Source organism: Fringilla coelebs, assembly GCF_963513975.1.
Source record: "Fringilla coelebs genome assembly, chromosome: 6".
NCBI lineage: Eukaryota > Metazoa > Chordata > Aves > Passeriformes > Fringillidae > Fringilla > Fringilla coelebs.
This window is the reverse complement of record NC_140034.1, coordinates 16,584,524-16,611,045: the sequence shown is the minus strand read 5'-3', so window position 1 is coordinate 16,611,045 and position 26,522 is coordinate 16,584,524. Positions and strand designations below refer to the sequence as shown.

Here is a 26,522-nt window from a genome sequence, read left to right as displayed (position 1 = left end):
CATGGCAGTACATCACCAGGCAGACTCCAAGCTCTATGATGTGCTCAGTCTTCATACCACTCTATATATTACTTACCTGAGCACTTTCCTAGGAAGCATTCCTTTGCAGACTCCTGTCTGTAAGAAAAAGAACTGAGCATAGACTTGCACTAGCTTTTTTAGTTTGAAGATATGTGTTTGTCTCTTTTGGGAGCTGTGTAGATGCATCCATAATTACCACCGAGAAATAGTCTCACTGCAGTGACCTATTTCACTGCCTAGGCAAAAGGCACTGATGGTTTAAGTGGAAACTGCATTCTGGTAATCTCTCAAAAAGAAGAAAGTCACAAGGAACCTCAGAAAACTCAAGGATCTCTGTCACCTCTGCACCTCATCTGACCTCCAAGCAAAATGTTTCATACAGGAAGGCCCAAGTCTTCACCTGGGACAGTAGGGTTTCAGGCATCTGCAGCACCCAGTGTAGGACCTGGTGATTCCACTACATTTGCACTGTGAAATGTAAATTCCACTATTCAGAACTTTTGATGTGCCACATTACAAGAGCAGCAAACCCAGGGCCTTTGAGGTAGAGTTAAGATTCCATTTGTCTCGTAAATACAAAGGATCTTGAGGTTAGCATCTCTGTTAAGTATCCAAACACCAGCATGTACATGTAAAGTAAATGAAAAACTGAAATTGTTGGAGAGTTGGGCAAGAACCATAATTTCTTTTCCTATATACAGTACTCAGTGCCCAAACATATAGCAAAAGTTATTATTTTAGAAAGCAATTAAGCATTGACTAGGCATGGGAAATCTTCCTCAAACAGATGTTATGTTACAAATTACAGCATTTATCAGCCTACTGATGATACCATTTACTGTAAGTCTGGTCTTTCAAAGTGAAGCCATATGTTGAATGGAAAAGAGTGGAAGCCTAAGGTAAGATAAGACTGTGCTGATGGATGAATTTTCTTTACAATATTGTTTAGGATTATATAAATTGTAATTGGTATATGCAAACAAATGTGCAGACACCAGGTATTACATGGTTTAAGTTAGCTGTCAGATGACACTTCTGGAAGATAGTGGGACCAGTACTGCTGGTGCCAAACTCCCACAATATCAAAACCTTGTATAGTTCCCATGTTGCAGTGTGTGAATAATCCCAGTTTCAAAGGAGCAAGGAGAAAGACAAGTTGATAGTAATTTTTATTCCATTGCTCTTGGAAGTTTTATGTTGCAGGAGAAGGTGTAGAATCTTGGAATACAAGAGGAAGCCACATTTCCATCTATTCCCTAAGAGTTCCAAAAGCTAGAGTCTAGAAAATGTCACCCTGCTGGTTCCTTGGAGTTGTACCCGAGGTTTCAGGTTTGGCTTGTGACTGTGTCTGTCAGTCTCCTGTCATGTTGATTGCCTGCAGTGCTTCCTTGGAGCTGCAGTCTTCTTACAGAGAGCAACTCCTAACAGAGGACAATGGATCATTTGAGCTACAGCTCCCATAGGAAGATATGGTCGTATTTCCAAAGTGAGCCCTTTTCTGGTTTTGGCTAAGAGACTATTTCTGAGTATGTCATTAGTTAATTTAAAAGAAAACAAGATTTTCCCCAGAAATCAGTCTTTTTGTTTAAAAATGTGTATCTAATTTTCCGCAAAAGCTGTTTCAACCAATGCTTGGAATTAGTCACTGACAAAACTACTTGAAATGGATTTCATAATGTAGAGTAAAATCCAGACAATTTTTTCCAGATGACTTTAGAGTGATGTTGTTATTACTCCTAAACTAAAAATGATAAACCAAGAAAACTTGTAATTAAGGTTAATGAAAAAGTAGCACATTAAAGATACAAAAAATACATCATTTGACCATGAAAATTACTTCAGTCTCTGCTTTCTCATGCTTTAACTTGATGGCTATGAAAAAGTGGCTTATTTGGTTTGATTTACTTTGGAGCATTTTAAAGCAGCCAGAGCACACTGAATAATTAAATTGTCTTCAGAAATCGTTGGTATTGCCAGAGTAGCACAACTGTCTAGCCAAGCTCAGCTCTATTGCTTGTGTGTCAGCTGCCTGCTACCTTTTGGGCTTTGCTATTCTTCTGGGCGCCTGCATCTACACACAACTATCTTGTAGTCTTTCTACCAGCTTCTCCTACGGTTCCTTCTGCAGCTTCCTCTGTAGATACACACAAACCAGATGCATGAACTCACACAGAGAAGTCCACATCATTTTTCTACTACCCCTTAGCCATTTGGGCATGGTGTGTTCTTAAGTCTTCTGCTTCTTTCTTATTCTGTCTTCGTGGAATATAACTGATGCAATGAATAATCAATCAAGAAAATAAATAAAATTAATGATTATTCTGTAATTTCTTATTAACAGACCTATTAACAGCATTAGAAATTACTTTTCAGTAGTAACTCCATTGGTTTCTAAGGGTCTAGGACCTTACCTTGAGACCTAAACTTTTTACAAAAAATTAGCAGTGGAGCTAAATAATAGTAATTCTTTGTTTTGTCTGTTCCACAAGAAAACATCTTACAAAGAGAACATGACAATAAGTACTCAATTAAGTCACTTAATTCTGTTCCATTTAACAGAGCTTTGCATACAAATCTTGGAACCATTTATGGCCATTTGTTTTTTTAATTTAAATTAATACTCATTCCAAGGAAGAAGGTCTAAGTAATTATAAAATAAGCTAGATCATTTGCATATTCATTTTCATCTGTAAAAATATCTATTAATGATTTCTGTTGTGGTGTTTTTCTTGCTATAATACAACCTATGCATTTAAAAGCTTTCTGTGCCCAGAGGAAAACTCACAAGATCAGCTGAGCAGAGGTTGTATCACAGGTGTTATAAGAGCACTTAGCAATACTGCATAACAAATGGAAATGGGAAATTGATAACCACTTTAAACAGCTTTGGAAATTAATTTGATGCTTGCTAAGGCCAAGTTATCATAGTTGGCCTTTGTCCAGAGTATACATTTATAGTAGTTAGGTATTTGGTATGAGCTAAAATTTGTTTATGAACATGAACAAAACTTTTACTTAAGCTAGAAACTAAAGACAGAAAGGATTTTATAGCAGAATTCTTGCTGAAATTGATTTAAAAAAAATTTTCTGTTCTACTTTGTGTCTCTGAGAGTATCTAGGGTTGTGTGTGAGGTAGGTACTCAAATGATGTCACAGCTAATGCTTAGCATCATTTTCTCATAGACCAAATCCTTTCACACCCTTTTTAAACAAAAAGTTGGCATTAGACTGCACAATACTACAAAAGACTATATGCCATTCACATAGTGGCACGTTGCCAACAGGAAGCTCTGTAGTAAAAAAAAAGAAATGGTTTCAATGCATAAATGAAGTGTAATAAAGTATCATAATCAGAAAATCAACATGAGACATGGTAGGCCCAGTCCTGTTATACCTGAACTTGTTCAAGAATCAGCAAACTGCTTGTGCGTCAAACTCTTAACAAACATGACTGAATACAGAAGGGCTTTGAAATTCAGGATGTGCTTATTCAATTTAATCTGGATTATGATACAGACTATACTATAAATGTGGATAGGTTGGGACTGAAATGAAATAAATTAATTGTAAAAGTCTCTGGTGGTGCTGCTTGGGTTTCCAACTATGCGGTACAGATACGTAAGCAAAAGTTCCCTTCTTAAACTTTTCCCCATGCACGTGTCACATTAATACAGAATGTGGGAGTTTTTAAATTACCTTTTACTTGTTAACAAGCCAAAACATACTCAAGTTCAAAGCAGCCAACAGTTCACCAAGTTAAGGCAAATTCAGCTTAGAACCAAGAACAGACTATATTTTCTTGCTGCCTGTGTTCTGTTCCAAATTATTAGCATAGCTGCTCTCTCTGATGAATTCCTTGCCATCCCCATAGACAGAAACATCAGATTCCAGATTCTAAGTGAAAAAGAAACTGATGGTACCAGAGGATGACACTTAAAAAGAAAAAAACCTCTGAAATTTAAAGCATTTTTACTGAGTTCAGCCTGGTCCCATTTGTTTCAGGAGAGGTAACTGGAACAAATTCCATGCTGGTCATATGCCACCATGATTTTATTGCAGGCATCTTCATCTTGTTTCATTTAAAGTCACTGTTAATAACTACAATGATGAAAGTGGACTTGGGCAGTGAAAATCACTAGAAGAGCTTCCAAAATGAGATCAGGAAACAACACTTACTACACTTTTTCAATAGTACTTTATAAACTCATATTTCTGACTGATAGCCCAGCAAGGAACCCCGTGTGTGCTTGACACACCCCTTGCAAATAAAGGTGCTCAAGGAAGGTGTGATGAGGCCCCTGACTGAGGAACTCAATGAACCTTTGTTTTAGCTTTTTGTTCATACCTGATGTAATGGAAAGCTTTTACAGAGCAATGTTTGTGAGACAGAACAGACAGTAGGAAATTAGTGGGTTAAACAAAAGTGGAGAAGCTGTGTTTGCTGAAAGTTGTACTTTATGGTAATACTACCATTATATTTACCATGTGGACCATTACTGTATCAGAAATAAATATCTACCCAATGGGTGAATTGTATAAGGTCATTTCCTCATCAGTGGTGATATGAATGCACCACACTCCCTTTGCAAAATTAACTTTTGGTCAGTTTTATTTCTGAATACTGCCAAACTGCCATGAAAGGATTAAAAAGCCAGTCAAAAAGAGATGTAATTTTGATGTCACTAAAACTTCCCATATATAATTTTTGGGCTGCTGGAAAGAACTGTTTTTTAAAGACTCTTCTGCAGGACAGCAGACCAAAGAAGTAAAGAAAACCATCTTCTCATATGTTCAGTAATAATCAAACTTTTAAGATACTCAGGTTGTATCTGAGAACATTCTTTTTGCTTCAGTATTTTATAGAGATGGTGAAATATTGCTGGGCCATTTAAAAAATCAAAGCAGATATTTTCTAGCTGAAACTTCCTTGTAATCTGTGATGACATGAGTATTCAGTCATGTGAATGACTGACATGGAGACAGTGACATGGACATGGAGAACAGTCAACCTTTGTCTTCCTTTTCCACAAACGTACATATTAGAATATTAGAATTTTATCTCAATGCTTTCTCTTTTCCGTCTTCAACCACCCAGTACCTTACTCCTTACTCACAGGTCAGGTTTTCTTGTTCTTGATATCATAATTTCCTTTAAACTAGCTCTATTTTGCTCTGTATCTGTCTTGAAAGATGATGACTGCAGCTCAACACTGTCCTGCATCTGGGGCTTTCCCAGTAGAAAATGAAGCAATGCATAACTGTGTCATCTGTGCAAACTCTTAACTGTGGTCTCAGGATGGTACTTTTTTTTTTTTTTTTGAACATTAATATATTGCCAGTTCAAGAATCTTCATTCTGAAGCACAAAGTACCAGTTTCACCCTTTGAAAATGTGTGCTGTGCTCATTTGTGCTTTCAGTGTCAACCTCCAGAAATTACTGTGCCATAGTTTTGTCCTTACCATCTCCTTCCTGTAAATTACAACAGCAGGCTAACTTATTACAGCTGTCAGGAGATGTTTCAAGATTTTAAGGTTGTATGTAATTTGGGAGGTCTGCAATCACCTTTGATAAACACAAATTAAGCAATTAACCTCAGTACACTGGAATATTATTCCTGACATGATTGCACACTCAAAATTGAATGGACTACAAAGAATCAGTGTGATCATGTCATACCCTAATGGCTGCGTGGTACCAAAATGTGCCTTTCCTTCTGTCTGATAGTTGGCTGAATCTGTAGTGTCTGCATACAGATGTAATACTGTGCTCCCTTTGCACTTCAGATTGTTTTGCACCTTCTGCCTACACTTACCAAAAAGGTCTGCTGTCAAAGTGCTAAACAGCCTTTTCCTGTGGAAATACTCAGCATAGGCTTGTGAGAAATATATGTATGGGAGTAAATGACTGCCTGGTTGATAGCTGTAGAGAAAGATGCAAACTTCCCTGGGGGGGATCATAGAAATTCTCTCTCCCTAAGCAAAGTGTACTCTTTGGTGGTGTGGCATTTGAAGAAAGTTGGATTTATTTTTTTTGGCTGGTTTACTTCTATTCACAGTAACAAACTCACTCAACAGCAGGACCACCTCCTGGGAGGCTGCTGCCTAAACCATTTGTCCCCCAGTCTATGGGTGTGTGCATATGTGTGTGTGTGAGTGTGTGTTGACAGGTCCCAGAACTCCAAAATATCAGGATTTTTTCCTTTGTCATCTCTGGCTCTAACTGACACCAAGGCAGTTGGATGCCAGTTTCCAACATAAACACAGTCCCATTAATTTCTTAGCTTTCACTCTGTGACCTTGTCTGATAGCAGTCAGTATCTTGTGTGCTTTCATGAGAACCGTGTGCTTTACCTGTCACAACACAGTCCCCTGACCCTTCCACCACGAAGAACGCCTTTGGTAGTGGCAGTGTCACTGCTTCACCTCTGCCCAGGTTACTGGCATGAGCAATCTCCTGAGTGGATGTCCAGTCTACTGCATCTTTATCAAAATGCTGAACATTGTCTGAGGTTGTGCCATTTGCTGCAGCATGGAGATTCAGTGTGGGCTTTTCTTCTATAACCTCTTCATTAGTGTTACCTGCCTTTGTTCTGCCTTTGTTCTTTAGCCTTCTTCTATTATTTTGGTTTGCCTATGTAATCATAGCCATAGTAAACCTAGAGGAGCTGGATGTTGCTGCTTCGCACAGTCCAGTGGAATTATCCCAAATTTATTTTATGGTTTCCAGTGTCACAGTCTTTTATCTCAGTTTCCAGGTGGGTTCTGGTCTCCTCCTGGGGCCTCAATGAACTTCTCCAAATTCAAAGATTATAACATACTTCACTCTGTCTTTCTAAAAATGTGATTTTAGTAATTTTCCTGATTTCATGTAATGCAGTCCGTGTATTTCTGTAAGACACTTTCATACATGGTCTAAGTTAATCTCACTAACTAGAAAATAGATCTCTTTTGAGAAGTGATAAAAGCCTCACCACCACTTTGTCAGGTGGTGTCAGGAGACCAGACTCAAATGCCAAGTTTCCCCCTTTCCTATTTCTCTAGGCACGCTTTAAAATTACTGAGATCTTTATGTGTTGCAGATTCAGAACATTTCAGATTCTTGTTAGTGAAATATTTTTTAATGTCCCCAATTCTCTAATTTTATCCTTAGAACTAAGATTTGTTACATAGTTCTATTGGCTGTAGCCTGTAAGACATTAGTTACCTGTAAGACTGAGCACTGTGGAACTCAGACCCTAGGGTGAGGACTGCTGGGCTAATGGCTTAGCAGATGCATTCTCAAGTATGTGTGTTGGCTCCCCTGTAAAAGTCTGAGTGACAGAAATGAGAAATCTGTGCACAAGCACTTTACTGGAACATTTCTGGTCTTCCCTGTTGTTTTGTAACAGCTGCAGACACCTTCTGAGAGGAGATATCCTTGGAGTGAAAGCATTGCATTATTTTGCAGACTGTTGAACAGCCTGAAACACTACTTCCAGGGATAATCAGCCGGAGTCTTATTTGTACTTGTTGGAATTATAAGTTAGTAGCCAGTTCTGCATCCCTCATGACCTACCCTTCCTGTACATGCTTTGCCATCCTTGCTTCCAACAGTCTACATAATTTTTGTTTCACATACTGCATACTGATAAACAGGTATTGTAACGTAAAAATTAAACCAAAATTCAGATTTTAGATCCAATTCATTAAAACAAATTATTAAATATTCTCTACAGATAGACAGTTATTGAATGAGTACTGCATGAGAGAAGTTCAGTCTCACTCAGAGGAAATACAGCCAATTTATTTGCATTGCTCAAAGTCAGAAATGCAGGAGTTCAAATGAAGAAAAAGTAAACATCTGAAAAAATCATTGCTGGTTTAACTCTGAGTTATTTAGTAATATAGATATTAGTATATAATACTATATTTTAATGAATAAGCAAAATATTTGATGTTCCTATATTCTAATTAATAAGCATTGAATTTTATGTAATTATTGATGTAGGTCTCTTCCATAAGGCAAGAAAGAATTGTCTTTGTTGCATCACATGAAGAAAACAGATTTGGTGCCAAAGCATTAGTTTGTTGTTTTTGTGGGGGATAGATTCATAGGAAATCAGGCATAATTAGGTGTAGAGCTCAAAGGTCAATGAACAGCAGAATGAAGCCTTATATAAATAGAGAGGATGAATCCAGTCTCATGCCAGGAAGTGTTGGTAGAACCTAAGCAAATACCTACATGCGTAAGCATCTACCTTTAGCTATGTCAAATAAAAGCTTTGTCAATAGTTACAGGCATGTTACATTGCTTTGAAAAGCAATATTTTTCAAAACAAAAGCACTGCTTTTATTTTACCTCCTTCACTACCTCTCTTTCAACAATTCCCAACCCAACTTGCTCTTACCGCAGGAAAAGACAGCTAAGCGTATACAGTTCCACCTCTGTGTTGAAAGGACTGATGATACCAATGCAGAGGAAATGCAGCCCTGTTTTGGGCTGTATGTGCCCTTTTCTTCTGCTGTGTTCCACAAAGCAAGAATCCACTCCTCTCCTATGACAAGTGACAAAGCTTGGCTATATTCAAACTAAGTACATTCCTATGAGTGCTTTTTTAAAAGACCTCCAAGATCTTTTAGTCAGTTCTCTGCTTCACAGAAACATGTAAACCTTTTCATTCCTCCTATGGAAAATATCTCTATTTAGCCATTCCATAGCTCCAGAAAGTTTTGCAAGCAAGGATAAAAAATACAATATGCATCTGACAGGGGATCCCAGTCCCCAGGCTAATGAGGGTTTCCCAGATCATGCATGAAGGGTGTACAGGCTTCCCTCCACCTGAAGGTGCAGGTTTTTATGACTCTTCCTTGAGCCTTCCTCTGTCTCAAAGCACTGCAGTGGCAGTCAAACAACACTACTGTCCTCAAAGGTCAGAAGCACAAACAGTTTGCTCCTTCTCATCACACAAAATGATTTCCTAAGGTAATTTTTGGAGGAGGAAAAAGGCAAATGAAGATACTTAAGTACACATGAAAAATTACAACTGATTTGTCCCGTTGTTGTATTCAATAGAGGTAGACAACAAAGAAATTTGGGAAGCACCAAGAGAACCATAACATTGAAGCTGTGAACAAAGGTAGCTTAGACATGAAGAGCATCAGACAGAAGCCAAGCCCTGGAATGAAAGCCATCTGCTTATAGCTAGTTCTTTAAACAGCAAATTACACATGTATAATGTTGGTCCCAGTACTAGGTAAAGCAGGGGGAAACATTACTAGAAATGCAGAAAAGTTCATTGCAAAAAGCAGACTTGTTTACAGACTTGTTTATGCTGAGGGAGAAGAGCAGCCTACAGTCAAATCAAAGGAAGTAAAAAACTGCACGCTCAAATATGGGGGAAGAGTAAGAACAGAGGATTTATTTTAAAGACTCTGAAATGTATGGGAAGAATTGCTTTACATTAAGATATATAGGTCTGCTTTCATGAAATTAATTTTCTACAGAAACATCAGTGTGAAGAGATTTTCATTGATTTTAAAAAGAGATTTAAAATAAAGATGTGTGTAACCTTTTGTTAGATAAATCATACCATCACTAAACCAGCTTTGAAGACTGGTTGCTTCTGCTGAGCACAGTGGGAGTTCTGCCATGGACTGAGAGCCAACGGCCTGTTCCTCAGTGCAAGCTGGAGAAAAGAATGTACATGTGCTGGAGCAGTGTTTGTGAAACATGGTGCTGATTTTAGTGATGGCTTTTTCCATGCACCAAGCATGAGATGATGTACAGGGCTGTATTTACATGGTGATGTAATTTTGCAGCAGAAGCTGGAAAAACAAGGAGGGTATATTCCACAACTATGCAGCCACGTCATATATATGTTGGCAAGATGAAAATCAGATGTGGGACAGCCCTGCCCCAAACTTCTAGACAAGCTTATGTTTTGGCTGCAAAATCAACTTATAACTCTAAAGGGAACTTTCATCAGGCAAGCAATTTTGGAGTCAAACAGCATATGTACTTAATTGAATGCTTACAAAATCACCTTTTGTTTTATACAGATGTTCTGCCAACAAAAGGAAAAACCAGAGATGCCTAATAGATTTAACAACATGGCGCTATTTATGTTGTGATCACATAAGATCAGATGCTCAAATAAAATTATTTTCCACGTAATGTATGATGATGTGGTTTACAAACTGTTACATCCACTCATCTTCTGTGGTAGAATCTCATGTATTTTTCCTTAAAAAGGATGCCATGATGTGTCACTGAGACATAAAAACTTGAAAAATAAATTGGTTAACCTTGTTTACATACAGAATGCTATTAGCTATAAATAAATAAAACAGGATTGTTTGATTAACCAATGAAATTACACACACACTTTTTGGAAAATCTGATCAAGTTTAGTCTATGGGTGGTTTCTAACTATGCAGGCACAGATCTCTATATGAATAATATTTAATATAAGATCATAATTGTTCTTCCAGTTCACCCACATCCATTTGGGAGCTGACCAAAATAAAACTGGTGCATCTCTGAAACTCTGCTGCTTTATTAGAATTGCTTTAGGTTAGGAAACTGGGTGAGTCACTGACTAGAAGCAAGAGCAAATGCAACTATAAACCATGTGTGCCTTTTATCTACAAATAAAGTGAACTGGCAAAATAGCTTTAACAGTATTTTCAATGACAGTAAACTTGGATGTAACAATCAAAACACTGGCTGAGAATGCTTTAGAGGGACAACATACAGCTGTGACCAATGGAAGAGTGTCCCAGGACACCTCTTTTTCCTTCTTCTTCCTTGTCAGCTGTTGACTCATAGAATCCTTAGCTGAATGCACTCAAATGCAGAACATGCCAAAGCCTGGGAATGAGCAGAGGATGAGGCAGTGCCTCAGAGCAGCTCTTCAGAGTGCTGCAGTACCTAGGTGCATCTTGCATGCAGAAGCTTTATTGATCTCCGTGTGTCAGCAGTTAACTCTCCTACAGACAGCTCTACACAGAACCGTGTTTGTTAGCTGTTTTCTCAGAGAAAAAAGTAGGAATTGAACTTCACTTTGAGATGCTGTTAAACATTAGTATAAATGATTGGGGAAAAGGAATATTTGCTGTTCATAGATTTTATTATAAACATCTAGATTAAATATTAGCATAGCAAAAAAAAAAAAAACACAAAAAAAACCAAAAAAACAAAAAAAAACAAACGCTAGTTAGGCCTTTAGATGGGTAAGTCTCCTAAAACAGTCCCAGAAATCCATTTTATACAGCATCCACTGAGTTGGCAAACTCTGTAGAATCATTGCTGTGGTAATTGAAGTCTACAAAACACTGGGATATTCCCTGTTCTCTCTTTTAAACAGAACAGCATTCTGCATCAGGAAACAGTTAGTTTGCACTTTTGTTTATTGCCACAATGAATAAAATGTTCAGCCACAATGAATAAAAAAAGATCCCTGTATTCAAATAAAGATACTCCAAAAATATCAGTTCAGCCCACTTCCTTTTTTCCTTTTTTCCAGCAGGCCAGGCTCCTCCCGGCTGTTTTAACTGGAAATTATCAGTGTCAGTCAAGATCCTCTGGCCTACTGGGAACTTTGCAGAGTAAGAGCTAGAACCAATGTTTGTTCTATAAGTAACATGCAAAACCTTTTTTCAGTTCTTTTATAATGACTGGTTGAAAAGCAGAGTATGTACGAGTCTGCAAAAATCCTTCTGTGTTGAAAATATTAAATTTCTACAGCAACACAGTGGATGATTGAAGTTTCCAATGTTGCAATTATCAACTGATGAAAAAAAAAACAATTGTAAGTGATTCCATTTTTTCCTGACACTCAGAGACAAAAAACTTGAAGTAAGATGCTCTGAGCTATATGCTTGAAGAGGATGTGCTTTCCTGTTACAGCATTTTCTCTGCTCCCCATGTTCCTTTGCCTCCCAGCACTGAGTGCTCTCACTGCCACTCTAGCTCCTGTCAGATGGTGCAATTAGATCCCAGTTATGAAGAAAAGTAGATTTATTCAGCATCTATACCAACATACATATTTGTACAGGCCAGACAGCCAACAGTATGTATGTAAGCAGTGGAGTCAATTAAATATGTATTTTTTAATCAGGTAGTTTAGGTAGTGCTAAGAGATCTGTGCTTTTAGATTTATACATTATCAATTATATACTTGGTGTTTTCCCCCCTTAAAAATAACTGGGACTAAACACCTAAAAATATGGCAACTAATAGAAAATATAATCTTAGGATTTTGTTGGAAAAATACAATTTGCAATAAAAAATGTTAATTTCTTCTCACTCAAACAAGTAATAAAAATATACTCCCATACATAATTTTTTAGCATCCTGGACATGTAACAAATACTTTGGTAGTAGCAGCCCATCCTTTAGAAAAGTCTGAATCCCTTACAGTGCTGCATTTAAATTAATATCAAAAAGCACCTATGTCAGTAAAGTTTTGCTTACTCCTGTGTACTTGTTAGCTTGTTTTGGCAATGTAAGCAAATGCTAGAGCGTGTTGACTAGATAGGAAGTGGCTTACATATGAGTATTCTATATAAGAAAGCAATCTACAAATACTGGCTCTGATCCTAGGCAGGGTCATTGCCTCTTTGTACTATTCCATTGATTCCAGCCAGAATTTACCCAAACACAGCAAGTCTGGAGGAGTCTTGTAAAGATCACTAAGAGGAACTTTTATCTTTCCATCTCTCTGTTTTGGGAAAAGGTTGGGGGCAAGCTCAAGCTACAGCCTTCTGAGCAACCCTTCACCCAAAATGGAGATCAGAAAAGCCTATGGGTACTGCCTTATTGTGTACTTCCCTTTATGCCTTCTCCTGCTGCCACAGCTTCCCCACTTGCTCAGGCACATGTTATCCTGATCAAATGGTGTCAACAAGCCCAGATGCTCACAGGTACCCAGAATCAAGCCGCTGACACAACCCATTCCCTGGACTTTGGAGTCTGCCCAAGACAACAGTGCAGATGAGCATGATGTCAGTGGCTAGAAACAGAGTTGATTCAAGCTGCTTCTCTCCAAAATTGAATTTCTGTGCTTTTAGGAAATCCAAAATGGGCAAATATCTTATTTTCAAGATGGATTTTGTGAAATCAAATAAGCACTTTTTCCAGTTCCTGTTCTTCTTTTTAGTAGCATTTAGCCAGTATTTCTCTTGGTGAAACTGAATTTTCCATTTCCACAGAGGCATGATGTAGAGGAGAACTTCTGAAGAACTTGCATAGACAATATCTTTATTTTTAATTTATACTATTTTAGATAGCATATGAATTTCTGTAGAAAAATCAGTTCTGAATTTAATCTCCAGTCTTCAAGATGGGCCAATGCGGTACCATTTAACAACAACTTTTTCAGGATTTGCAATGGTATCTTTCCACTGCTCTGCTGCTTCACTGTTGCTGCTATCAGAACTTAACCAGATCTGCATTAAGGAAGAAAAAATAAAAATTAGTTTACCTGATATAACAAAACCTAGCGTTTACTAATTCCAAATAAATACCATGGAAGTGTAGGACAAGATACAATGTATACTGTGACCAAAGGATAACAGCAACAAATACAGTTCTGCTAGTACTAACATTTTGGCTTTCAGCTGGAGTCTGTGTTTAAATTTAGCCTCTAAAACAGTTTAGAGAACCCAGTACCTAATAATGTTTCAGTACTTCATAAGATGTTTTAAGTGAAGCATTCCTTGCTGCATTCAAATGCACATGCTGGGGCCAGGGGCTCCCCAGGCCAGTGGCGGCTCTGTGTGTCGGACACAGCTGGCTCCAGGCCATGCAGCATCCGGCACGAGCTGTCCAGCACTTTCATGAGCATTTCAAACTGCACACTCCCACAGCCAGGGCCAAACCTGCATTCCACAGAGGTTACTAACATGCCCATACCACACATAGTCACGTAGTAAGAGTCCCCTTCTTCTCAGTATTCAGTTAGTGGATAGTGGCCATTAAATGAGGAAATGAAGTACAAGTAGGAAAATTTCTCCCTTAACATTATCACCCGCCCCCATTGCCAAAAGAATGCTGCTTATGTAAGTAGGTAACGTTATTTACAGGACTCTATTTCCTCAAGTCTTCCAAGAATGAGTCCTTTTAAGACTTCTGAGAAACCTTGACCATGAAGTACATTTAGCCTATACTGCTGGGGCATGAGTCCTCAAGAAGTGAGAATAATGTCTTCCAGAATACCATAGACAGCTGACGTTTCATCCACAGAGATTCAATGTACATCTTGCTCATGATTAAAGACATGCCTGTAAAAGCAGCCTAATCTATGTATTGTCTGCTAAGAACAGCATCCAATTAAACACCATTCTCTGAAGAACAAAGTTAACAGATCCAGCTATATTCATTTTTTTCCAGCTACCCAGCCAATTGCTCAAAGTACATTTTTCCCTGAGCCATATTTTATGTCTTCATGTGTTATGTGGCAATGTCTGCCTTCATGAGCTGAAACAACCTTTTCCAAAAAAACTCTGAGGAGCACAAGTTTTCCTCCTCCTAAAAATAAGATCCACAATGAAATGTAACTCATCAGACTGAGACTACCTCACATATTGCTAGATGACTGCAAAATCATACTCAGTTATTCCCCCCCCTCCCCCCCCAAGGCAGTACAGCCAAGAAGAACAATTGTTTTCTTTTCCTATTTCAAATCTAATTCCACCAACAGGAAGATGGGACATGTGCAACATGAGGCTACAAAAAATGGAAGAAATTCACATAACTCTTGCTGGCACATCATTTCTATATCTTATAGCACATGAGCATGTCCTGTAGCTGCATGTCTTCAGCAGGCACAAAAACCATCACCAGAACAGGACAGTACCATTTTTTGTACCTAAGACAGCACATCTGACATGGGATGTTACAGCTGGGGTCTCAAAATAAAGTCTACATTATTAATTTATGCATTTATTAAAATTCTGCTACTGCATTTAACTGGGTTAAGAAAAGCACAGAGCATTAATAACAGCTATGGCTCACTATATGAAGAAGAACAGAGATAGAAAGTACAGGATGATGGTAAATTAGAACGAGCAGGGGAAGAGGATTGAAAGAATGATGAGACCAGATTACTAAGTTTTATGGTGGTTAAATAAATATGATCACACAAATGCTTTCAAGGAGATACTACTGAAATCATGTCTGTTAACTGAAAAACAATCAAAAAATATTTTGGATTTGGACCCTTATAGTATTACTTGATCATACATAGACTATTGTACTGCTTTCAGCATTGTTTTACCCAGGAAAGGAGTCTCATTGTAGCTGTTGGTAGTTCCTTTTACAGACCCCTGGTGTGAGAGTATTGGTACAGTAAGCCAACACCCCCCTGCTGTTCAGGACCTTGTAGGTTATGGAGCTCCTGTGAGTGATATGTTTTTCTTTAGAAAGCTAAAGGCAACCAGGAGATCCTATATCTTTTGGAAGGAATTTGTCACATAGTAAATACTCCACACAAAACTGACTTTAGGATTTCTTTTTGAAAGAAAAATCAAGTGTCAACTCCCATTCTCATGCTAGTGCATGTTCAAGAGCCCAGCAGCATTTTTGCTTGGATTACATACAGAAGAGTTTAGTAGAATTTACTATTTTGTTATATGTCACCTCATTTAAAGAATTTTAAAATTCATACCAAGAAACCTGTGGAACTGGATTTTAAGTAAAGGGTATCGGGCTGTCCAGCAGAAACCAACCTGTCCTAGGAAGTGTTTTCTTCTCACTGAGCTTTTGCTGTAGAGCTTGATGAGAAAGCTAATTCCTTGTTCTGCTTGGCTAACTGGAAAAACCATCATTTCTCCCCACTTCACTTGGCCATTCGTGGATTTCAGAAGGTGAGTCTTCTTTTTATAGATAATCCCTTCTGTACTAAACATTCCAACTTTCACAAAGAAACCTAGGACAAAAGGGAAAGAAAAAGGCACAGCACATAAAGGGTTACTCACAACACACCCAAAAAGGAGCCAACAAGATCCACATGTATGCTTCAAATTGCATCAATTTCTCAAAAGTCTGGCCAAAAGAACGCTACAATAGCTTTCCTGACCAGTCACATAAACAGAATATGTTCAGTAATATTGGACTGATTAACACAGTATCCAAACAGCAAGTTCGAGCTAATGCTCTTGTATGTCAGGATTAATACCGGGATAAAAATCTTCCAAAATACATAAACACACATCTTCAAACCAAACTTAATGTAATCAAGTAAGACATCTGGGAAAACAAGCCTTGGCAATGGAAATCTACCACACAATGTGTTAGTCTGAGGTTCTTAAAGAATGTTATGAATTGCCAACCCATTTGAGCAGCAATTTACCTGTTACAAGTGCTTTCAGGGAGGAGGCTGTATGTAACTTACTTGAAGACAGTGGTGTAGATGAAACAGGAAGGTTTTGTGCTTCAAGAATCTGTAACTGTATCCTCCTGTTTATTGCTTGAAAACAAGTTCCTATTTGAAGTTCTGCACGGCACACCTACGAGCAGAAGAATGTTACCATAACATCTGGATTAAGTTGCTTATAAACTCAGGAAACACAGGAATTTTGTCATATGTTGGGCTCCCACATTTCTATCTGGGATTTCCTGGACAGAAATATAAGCATGTGTTGTATACAGAACCTGCAGATGCACAGTGAGTGCATCTTGCACTTGTCATAGCTGCAGTACATGTGCTGCTGATGTGTGGTGCACAAATGGCCCTCGTGGGCTGCAGCCAGGGATACTGGCCAAATCCCCTAGTCCTCAGTTTTTACCTGGAACAGATTCTGCAGTGGTAAGAGCAGACACATAGAGGGGAAACCAGACATGCCTTTGCAACTCTTCTAAATCTGGGTGTGGAAGTGAGAGAGCATGTAAGCTCCACTGACACAAAAACCTCCCACACTTCTGAATTTTGCAACATGGAGATAAAAGCAATGGTTGCCATTGATACGAGGCCCTGTCACTTAATGTCACGAGTGCTTAGGGTGACTGCACACTGTGTAGTTTCCTGTGCTGTGAAAGCACTCATGTTCTACATGCCTGCACACATACACCTCTGCCACACACGCAGTGAATGCATCAAGATCTCCACTCTGATTCTTGGTGGGTTTTTTAGAATTTGTGCCAGTGGCAGAGTTGCCCTGAGTCATCCTCTTTGCTCTCCTGTCACACTCTAACATCCTCAGAACACTGTAAGAGCAGCAGGAAAAGGCCAGTGGAGACCCACCTTTCCTGACAGCCTTCATTTAAATGGACTCTGTTATTCGTTGCTGCCTTCAAGTTTTAATGCACTTTAATGAACCAAAATGCACTAAGCAAGAGAGCAACAGGTTAGATAAAGAAAAGTCAGGCTCTAGTTCATCAAAGAGACACAAATTCTCTTTGTAGCTCAGCCACAAAATGCCTGTGTAACCCTGTGAGGAAGCCACTTTGTCGACTCAGAGCTTTGTCTTTCTATTGGCAGAGAGGTTAGGGTTTGCTGCCTCACAGGCTACTACAGGGATGAATCCCAGAGTGTCTGGAGGGCTCTTGGATACCAGCTTCCTCTGTCATGCTATCTTACTGCTTTTGAAGCAATATGGTTATTCACATTAGAACTAAAAAATGTCAAGTGTAACTTATGTTAGAAATCAAGAGTATCATTCATATTACTCAGACGTACTTAAATAAAATTTGCTTTTGAATTGCTAATTCAAGTTTAATTTGTTGAAAATACAAATGTCTAGACACAATCTATAAAAGAAACAAACAAAGTGAGGGTAGGGGGAAAGGAAATCCCACTGCGAAAACCACCTGCTTCTTATTACACTAATGGAAATGAACTGTCTGAATTATTACTTCACAGCATGCAATCTGAACATTAAATATATGGCTGTCTCTGCAGTTTCAGGCCACTGAAGATCTTAGCACTTTTCTTCCATAACAAAAGCAGATTCCACTTGCTTTGAGGTCTTGCTGTGAGTCCTAAAGATCTTCTGATGCTTTTTTGGTCAGAAAAGAAAATTACCCTGTGTTCTTTGCTGAACACTTCCCCAGAATGTCCCTCCCTCAAGCTGTGAGCCATGGTGTGGAAGAGCTTGCTCTAGCTCTTTTCCTAGAAACATCTGCAGTTTATGACCAGAACAGCTATGTGCAGAGTTCAAAAGTCTGCATTTTTTCCCCATCAAAATGCCTTTCTCCAAGGAAGTAGAGTAAAGGGAAAATAAAAAAAAGAACCCCTCTAGTTTTTACTACTGAATTATTTTACTTTCATATCCAACAACCCCTTCTAGAAGAGATAAGAACATTCACAGTATTGGCACTTACAGGTGCTTTGGAAGGAGGAGATATATCCAGCCAATGATTGGACTCCTGTGAGCTCAGCTCCCGCAGTGCCAAGGAACATTCTCCAATCGTTTTTTTCCTGGGAGTCTGTGTCTGGATTTTAAATACCAATCTGACAGCTTGCAGGCTTTGCAGTTTAATGGCAAAAACAAAAGTTTCCATAAATTCAATGTCCTAGAAAGAAAAACAGATGAGTAACATTATCATTTTAAGAGAATCCCACTGAGCCCAAAACCTAGAAACCAAGGCATCCTGACTCTATAGCTGCTCCTGACTGCCACTTTAGGTTGCCATGGAAAAGTGTGCTTTTAGAGTGCAAAGTCCACACACACTCACCCCTGTGTTGTACACCCTGGCAGGGCTGAAGTTTTGGACTATTTTTCACTACCATAACAAGTTGTGGCCATCTCTTCTGGAGTTTTACAACAGCACACACATTGTGATAACAGATTCTCTAACCTTTTGCTATAGTCTCTCCAGCTAATTTTATTTTCTTTCACCTTTGGCTCACGTTATGTGAGATTTATGTTGCTTTACTTTCCACCCCCTGAATATTCCTTTACTGCCACTATCAGGAATCTTGTCCCACATGACCAATTTTTACTATTTTCTGTAGAGGGAAAGTGTGAAAATTGTCTCCTGCCAAATGAGAGGCAGTACCTCAGCTACCTTCCCTGGGATGAGTGTGCACCCACAGGTTCACCCAGTCTTCCTCTGGTCCCGATATCTGTCCTGCCAGCTTGTGAGAGAAGGAGAGCAAGAGTACAAAAAAAAAATGCAAGGCAGCATGTAGGAGGAGGAAGTGGAATCAGGCTTTTAATAGGATTTTGAGAAGCTGGGAGAAGTAAAACACACCTAGGCAGTTACTACAGCAAATATGACATAGGAGTGGATGTTTGGTCTATTTAAAAAAATCATTTATCTGTCACGTTTAGTATTTGTGGGGAAAAATATTTCTCAGTATTTTGCATGCCTCTACTTACATTGCAGCCCTCCTTGGCAGAAGATTTGAAATGCACTGGCTTGGGTAGTGTGAGAATTCCCTTGACACAGATACGAGGATTTTCCCCACAGCTAGAAGGCCAGCTCAGGTCCTTGCACTGCAACATTGAAAAAAGCCAGTTTAGACAATGCAAGACTTATGATTTGGTGTACTTACAAGGTTTCTGTCTACTCAAAGTTCTCTTGCCTGAAAATTATTCACAGTTCTGAAAGTACATACAATCACCATAACAATATCACATTTACTGACAAAAAAGCCTCAAGAAGCTTTGTGTCCTCAAAGTTCTGTTAGGGTTCTGCCCTGAAGGAACTGTTAGATTTAAAGTCATAGAATCACAGAAGTCACATAAATGGTGTCTCCACAGCTGCTCCCATTTGTTGCCTTCAGATTTTCACAGGAAAATGTCCATAGCAGGACCAGCCTGTGACCAGCTCGGCTTTCTAATGTGTGCTGAGTAGTTCCTCACTTCACAACTTGAACATATGTTAACGTATGTGTAGTAACAGAAGGAGATAGATACTATTTCTAATTGACTGCAGCAGAACAGAGATTGCAACAGAAAAAGAATTAAAGGGGAGGAAAATGCTTTGAAGCCTAGTATTACATTTGACTGAACTTTGTTTATATTAACACTTATAAATAATTTAATTTTTTTCCTAGAAGTATTTATTGAAGTAACATAGAGACAAATTTTATGACATTTAGCACTAAGTATAGTAGAATAGTCATTGGTTATTGAATAGTCATTATTTGAATAAATAACTGACTTATTAATATTTGCTTACATGTAAAATTGTGATCCAAATCTGTTCTACAGAAGAAACATAACACAACTTCACATTCAGTCTTCCAAAGTCTCGTTCATCACCTGATAATGTAATAGTATCTATGGAAGAAAGCCAATTAATATTTTTATAAGTAAAGCAGTGTCTTAAAAGTTCACTTCAGAAATAAGGGAACTCATTAGTAAGTGAACTGCTTATCTTCACAAACTTCTCTCAAAGTAAGTTTGAAATATTTTAACACCTACATTTCAAGGACAAAACATCCACCAAGTCCAGTAACCTGACCTTCTGCATGGCTAAAGGCCATCACATTTCATGGAATAGAATAATGTAATCATAGAATATCCTGAGTTGGAAGGGACCAACAAAAAAACATGTTCCTGAGACACCCAGAACACATTTATATCCTATCACTTCCCTTAATCTCTTTCACTGTTAAGTTTGTCAATTGGTCTCTTCTTTCTCAAATTTCCATTCCAGTCTAGTAAACATTTTACTGTTATGCTGTCTCCAAGTCAGAAGAGTCATTTAATATCCAGCATTTCTCTGTCATGACTGGAACCAGGTCACTGCCTCAGTCTTCTTTTAGAAGGAGACTGGGTCAAACTTTGACTTACAGCAGGGTGACTTTTGTGAGAACCTGATTAATTTTTGAGGGTTTATTTTGCTGTATCTCCACTTCTTAAGCATTCTTTCATAAATAAGGATACTGGGTTTGCACACAATATTCTTGTCTAATTACCAGTGTAATATGGATATTGGATTTCAGGCATCTCACACAGAAAAATACTGATACATGAAAAAGGACTAGATCTGGGACCTGGTGCTGCATTCTATCCTAAAAAGGTGTCTGTGATTTCATAGCTCACTTGGGTAGTATATCCAAGAATGAACTTCTCTAAAGCATGAGAACTTTTCAAAGTCTCATCTGCTCAATCTCCAAACAACAGGACAGTGCAAGTTCAAAACTCTTAATTTCAAATTGTCAAGTCATTTCCAGCTGATCTCCTAGTCAGACTCATCTCAAAAAAACCCAAACCAAACAAAAACATCAACGGCAGATTAATGTTTCATGTGCAAAGAGAAATATTTCATTACAAGGTAAACAAACAAAACATTACCCAGACTCCTGTTACTGCCTTGTGAATCCTTCCTGGAAGAAGAACTGCTGGGTACACTGGAGACTGAATCATATCTCTGGGGACAGAAAAAAAGGAATCAATTCAGAGCAACAGATGCAAAACCCAGAGATTATACCATCAGACATGATATGATGAAAACTAAATAGTCCATTTCAAATAACTGCCTCACTCCCTACTAGTTTCTTGATCCAGCAGCATGCAATTACTATTTTGATGCGACGAGCTAATTGAGGACCCATTTAACCAGCAGACATTTTTTTTGCTCATGAATATATACACAACTCCATTGCTATGTAAGACATGATTATTATAGAAGAAATAAATAAACACAGTGTTTTGTGTCAGTGGAAACTTCCACTGTTCCACTGTTCAACTGATGGGAGAAACCACAAGGTTATGAACCATGACATGCTGTCTGTCCTGTCCTGCCTGACTGCCTGCTGGGGCTTCCCAACAGCCCCACTGGGCCAGAACAGCAAATATTAGAGGAGACACCAGGAAAAAGCCTCTTCAAGCTGGTCAAGATGTTGAAATTTCCCCTCCAGTTGTCCCAGTGTACAGGGCAATGCCTCCAGTGTTTACTTTGGAAACATGCAGTGGGGACAGACACACTGAGTAAGCTTTGCAGTGTCACCTTGGCTCCAAGGGGAGCTGACCTTGATGAAGCGGTGAGGTGGGCTCCTGAGATCAAACATCGAGCGGCTCACATCGAGGGATCCAGGCAAGGCGCTGGGTCTTAAATCACTAACTAGTAAGACAAAAAGAACAATAAAAATCACATTAGCACCACTGCTAGGAAAAAAACCTAGCTCAGAATAACTTTCACAAACTGCTGGAAATTATTTGTTCAATCCTATAGATTACAAATGACCAAAATGGTTTAAAGGCAGTATGATCTGCTGTTATCTACTAATGTTTTTCAGGAACATGGGGATGGGGCAGGGGGGAAGAGATGGTGTCTTTTTCAAAAAATTAAATTTTTAATGAAAAAAAAAAGTCAATTTTTGTACAGAAAGCTCCCTGTAAAATATATAAAAGCTGAAAGATTTAATAATAAAAATATGTTGTTTACCAATAATAAGTAGAATTTCAGAAAATCATTAATGAGTTTACTTTTCAGTTTGTTCGTGTGGAGTTTTTTTAAGATTAAGAGAAGGGGTTTCACATTAAAATTCAAGAATTTCATTTTGTACCTTCCAAATAAATACAATCTGGAGTTCTAAACCCACACACATTAAAAATATCACAGCACTTGCTGTGACAAACTAGGTTTAGAGTTTTGTTTTAATTGTTTATAGATGTATGAAGATCTAAGTTCTGAAACAGCTGTCTGTAAACTCTGGAAGAAAAATTTTAGAAATGTACTCTAGACGCACTAGAAAAACCTTTCTTGTGTTTAAACTTACTAAGACAAAACTAGTAAAGTGTTCTCTTTGCTTGAGGAAAAATGGAAAAAGAGATGATGGACTGAAGGGAAGATGTTCTAGACAGTTTAATAAAATCCATTTGGCTCCCACCACAGGTGCTTACAAAGCCTGGTAAAACCATATGTGTTAAAGGCTGCTAAAATTCTACATGTGCTCTGTTCTCTTAAAAAATATATGGAATAGTCTTTTCATGTAGTCTCTATGGTGATTCAGAATTCTTTTAAAACAGAACACAGACTGAGACATTTTCCCCCAGCTGAAAATAAGAATGCTCTACCATCCTAAATAAAACATCTTTAAAAATGTGAGCTGTTGCCGGCTTCCAATTTCACGGAGAGCGTGCGCCTTTCCTGGGGTGTTGGAGTTTTCTGAATGCATTTGCCTTAGCAATCACAAGCAACTCTAGTCATTTACTTCAGTCTGAACAGCAGGCACTATAGGACACATACACCAATGAACAGCACAGAAGACAATTTTTACCTAGGTAGCCAAACACTTTCTAGCTAAACTTTTACAATCTCACAGCCCTCCCTCATTCTTACACACTGAGAAGTGGGGACATTGCTGTAGCTTCACAAGCAAACGACAAAAAAATCAGCATATAGCATCATGCCCCATTTTGCACCTGTTCTTATCCCATCTGCTCCTGAATGGTTTTTGGTACTTGCTCCTCTCCCCATATATGTACTCCTCAGGCACTCCTCCTACTCAACATACTGCCTGGCTGCCTTTTTCCATCTCCCTCACTCCTCTTACTGGCAGCTGAAATCTCCGGTACTGCATCCTGGTCTAGATCAGAGGCAGCTACAGTATATCACTTTGCCAATTTCTCTACCTTCGTGTGATGAATACAAGCCTTGTTAATCCTCTAAAAGACAAAAAAGTAACAGTGCAGCTGAAAACTATGCAGAGATTGATTCCCCAGCCAAGGAGTCTCTGCAGCACACCAACCACCTCGAGAACTGCGATAACCAAACAATTCTTCTGTAGACTAATGGCTTTTATTCCTCCTACCTATAAACCCTGAAAAGGGGAGGAAGCCAGAGAAGCAAGGGTGTGGTCCTTCTCACCTGATCCATACAATTTCCTGCTATCTGCTTTTGCTTGGCAGCGCCTGATGAGATCTGGTGAGACGCGATGCTCCAGATAGAAGGGGTTGTACACGTCACAGCCGGGCCACTGGTACGCGCCGTGCAGCTCTGCCTTCCGCTCGCCAAACGAGGCTCTGGCTGACTCTGTGCAGCACAAGCAAACATCATATGCAAGAGTTCCAGACATAACACATGCTGCCCGGCTTCAAAAGGCAGGCAGAGTGCCTTCAGGGCAAAGGACAAAATATTTCAGTATTATCTACTCTGGGTAAAGGGGGAAAAAAAGAAAAAGAAAAAGAAAACCCACATTCATGTTATGTCAGGTTTCCACAGCGTGTGAGCAAACACTGGAATTAAATTGGCCATAAAAAACTATGCATACCCTCTCTTGGGGTTTTGCAGTAAATGCCTAAGTAGTTAAATACAGAAGGTTCCAAAGACAGACAGCAAGACAGAAGTTAACAGGAAAAGTAGCACTCTGTGTATAGAAAACCTCCAAATTATTTAGTTACCTATCCTCAGCATATTCTTACTGAACTAATGGACCCCCAGACCTTCAGGAAGATCTTGTAGGGAAAGATAAGGCAGCTTGTGCTTATCTACTTTCCATGGCAAGTCTGTCCATGGTAAAATCACTGGTCCAAAATGACTCGAATTGTGGGCTGAGGCATAAGCAGACATATCGAGACAAGAGACTGCTTGAATCTCACCCCTTTACTCAGCTGATAATAATTTCAGAAAAAACATGCACGCCTCAGTCAGCAAAACAGTGAAGAACACTGCTGTAATGTTCTTAACTGTCTGGACTGAAAAGAAGCCATACCTAACAGCACATTAGAGAATGGGATGACCTGGATTCTGCCCAACTCTGATATTTGTTTCCTTCACTTCACCTCCCTGGACTTCAACTCATCTCTTAAAAAATTCTTTACCCCGCATTAAAGCGCCTTCAGTTCTGCAGGTGTCTTGCACCATAAGAGGCAAACTACCACTGCTCAAGAGTCCTCTCCTGCATGTGTTAGTAAAGTAAAAAACTTAAACACTGAGATGGAACATGGGCAGTGATAAAGCAAGAACTCAAGCAAAATGGGCTTGAGCATGATGTAAATCAGGATGAACACTAAAAGTGAGGTCATAACGAATTGCTACACAGCAGATGATGGAAAATCCAGTGTTCCAGACCAGGAGCACTTCTTCCTGTGAGCTTACTTCTGTGAGAGCATGAGACACACTGCAGTGAGCACTGAAGAGAAAGGCTGCCAGAACTTAATTGCTTTCAGAAGGGTTGCCAGCTAACACTAAGCATGTTCTGTTTCACTAAAGGAAAATGCCCAGACATGCACAGAAAATGGTGAGGAACTGAGAGCAGCACTTGGACTTCTACAGATATTTAACAATGGTCTAAGAAAAAAGTACTCTGAATAGATTTTTTGAGTATGCTGGTGCTTTGGCTAATGTGAAAAAAGAATGACAGCACACTTCACTCTATTTAGTAAATCTACCTTAAAAGTAAACACTGCATTTTTAAGCACAGCTTTATGCAGCTTAAAGCTGTACTTAAAAAAAATAGTATTTATATTTGGAAAGAGAAATGAAAGTTGCCTACTTGACATAAGAGTCACTTTTCAAATATTTGTTAAAAAATTTAAAATATTAGCTCAAGACTCAATTATAAAGAGTCAGGTCATCCTGCCAGAAGATCTAACAGCTTGTAGCCTAAAGGACCACTCTGTACAGGTCACTCAGAAATTATCACAAAGCAGAATTCTCAATGTAGACAAGTCAGTGACAGCTAAGATTGTGTAAGAACAGCATGAACATGGAAAACATTCATCTAAAGGCTGTTAGACACATCTTCCTTCTCTCTGGAGAACATCCACACCACAGAGTCCTCGATGAACTTCTCCGTACTGTATCTTGAGGATGAGATTAGACTAAGCAAGGCAGAGCCTAAACCTAGACCCAGTAAGAAAGGGGATAATAAGCAGCATGTCCTGCTTTTCCATAGCATATCCAACCACAGACTTACAAGAACTAGCTACTGAAATAGCAGGCAACTGGGGAGCTCGGGCTCAGAGATAAGGGGACCTCACATGTTCTACTTCCAACTCTTCAGCTGCCTGTTAATGGCTGCTGACATGCCAAATGAAGCCCCCTAGAAGGTGGGGCACAGAATGGCCAGTCTGTACTGAACAGCTCTGCTAGGCTGCTTAGCTTGGCTATGGTGCCAGTGGTACATGCAGCAGTGGGTGGGGAGGAAGTTTGGTAACAGCTCTGCAGGAGCAGGAAAGAAGCAACAGCAGGAACCTAGGGAGAAGAAGAGGGAAGGGTGGGAATAAAACCCCACAAACACAAAAAAGTTAGGTAGTATTGGATTAGTTGTTATGCAACAAATGATTGCCTTCTTTCAGTTATTAGGCTTTTCACCTTCAGAAAGGAAATAAAGTCACATGGGACTAAGAACATACAACCAGCTTATCACGTCCTTGAGGCAAAGCAATCCTAGGGAAAACAACTGCTCAGGTATGTCTCTGTGCCAAAATTTTCCCTTGCCTAATTCTATGCATCTCCTTGCAGGACTGAAAGCCTAACAGTAGCATATGCTCTGTAACTCACATTAGTGGGACAGAATCCTATTCTTTTTAAATGCCACTGTGTCTAGATTGCATGTACCTCATTTTGACAGTTTGAGTATGGGAGTAACAGAGGATGAAGTACAAGATTGTTGTGAAGC

General features: G+C 39.0%; 1 protein-coding gene across 4 annotated transcripts in view; it reads right to left on the bottom strand.

Annotated features, from left to right (window-relative positions):
- Positions 1 to 10,654: 10,654 nt before the first annotated feature.
- Positions 10,655 to 26,522, bottom strand: part of TC2N (tandem C2 domains, nuclear) — a 31,614-nt gene continuing 15,746 nt past the window's right edge. For all 4 annotated transcript variants that reach the window (XM_084207860.1, XM_084207859.1, XM_084207862.1 and 1 more), the window contains exons 4-12: positions 23,768 to 23,932; positions 21,927 to 22,018; positions 21,250 to 21,325; positions 20,129 to 20,229; positions 19,324 to 19,440; positions 18,323 to 18,514; positions 16,395 to 16,509; positions 15,730 to 15,929; positions 10,655 to 13,449 (exon numbers count right to left, since the gene is read on the bottom strand). In XM_084207860.1, the coding sequence (XP_084063986.1) occupies positions 13,339 to 13,449; positions 15,730 to 15,929; positions 16,395 to 16,509; positions 18,323 to 18,514; positions 19,324 to 19,440; positions 20,129 to 20,229; positions 21,250 to 21,325; positions 21,927 to 22,018; positions 23,768 to 23,932 (1,169 nt within the window). In that variant the 3' untranslated portion in view covers positions 10,655 to 13,338. The remainder of the gene's footprint in view (positions 13,450 to 15,729; positions 15,930 to 16,394; positions 16,510 to 18,322; positions 18,515 to 19,323; positions 19,441 to 20,128; positions 20,230 to 21,249; positions 21,326 to 21,926; positions 22,019 to 23,767; positions 23,933 to 26,522) is intronic.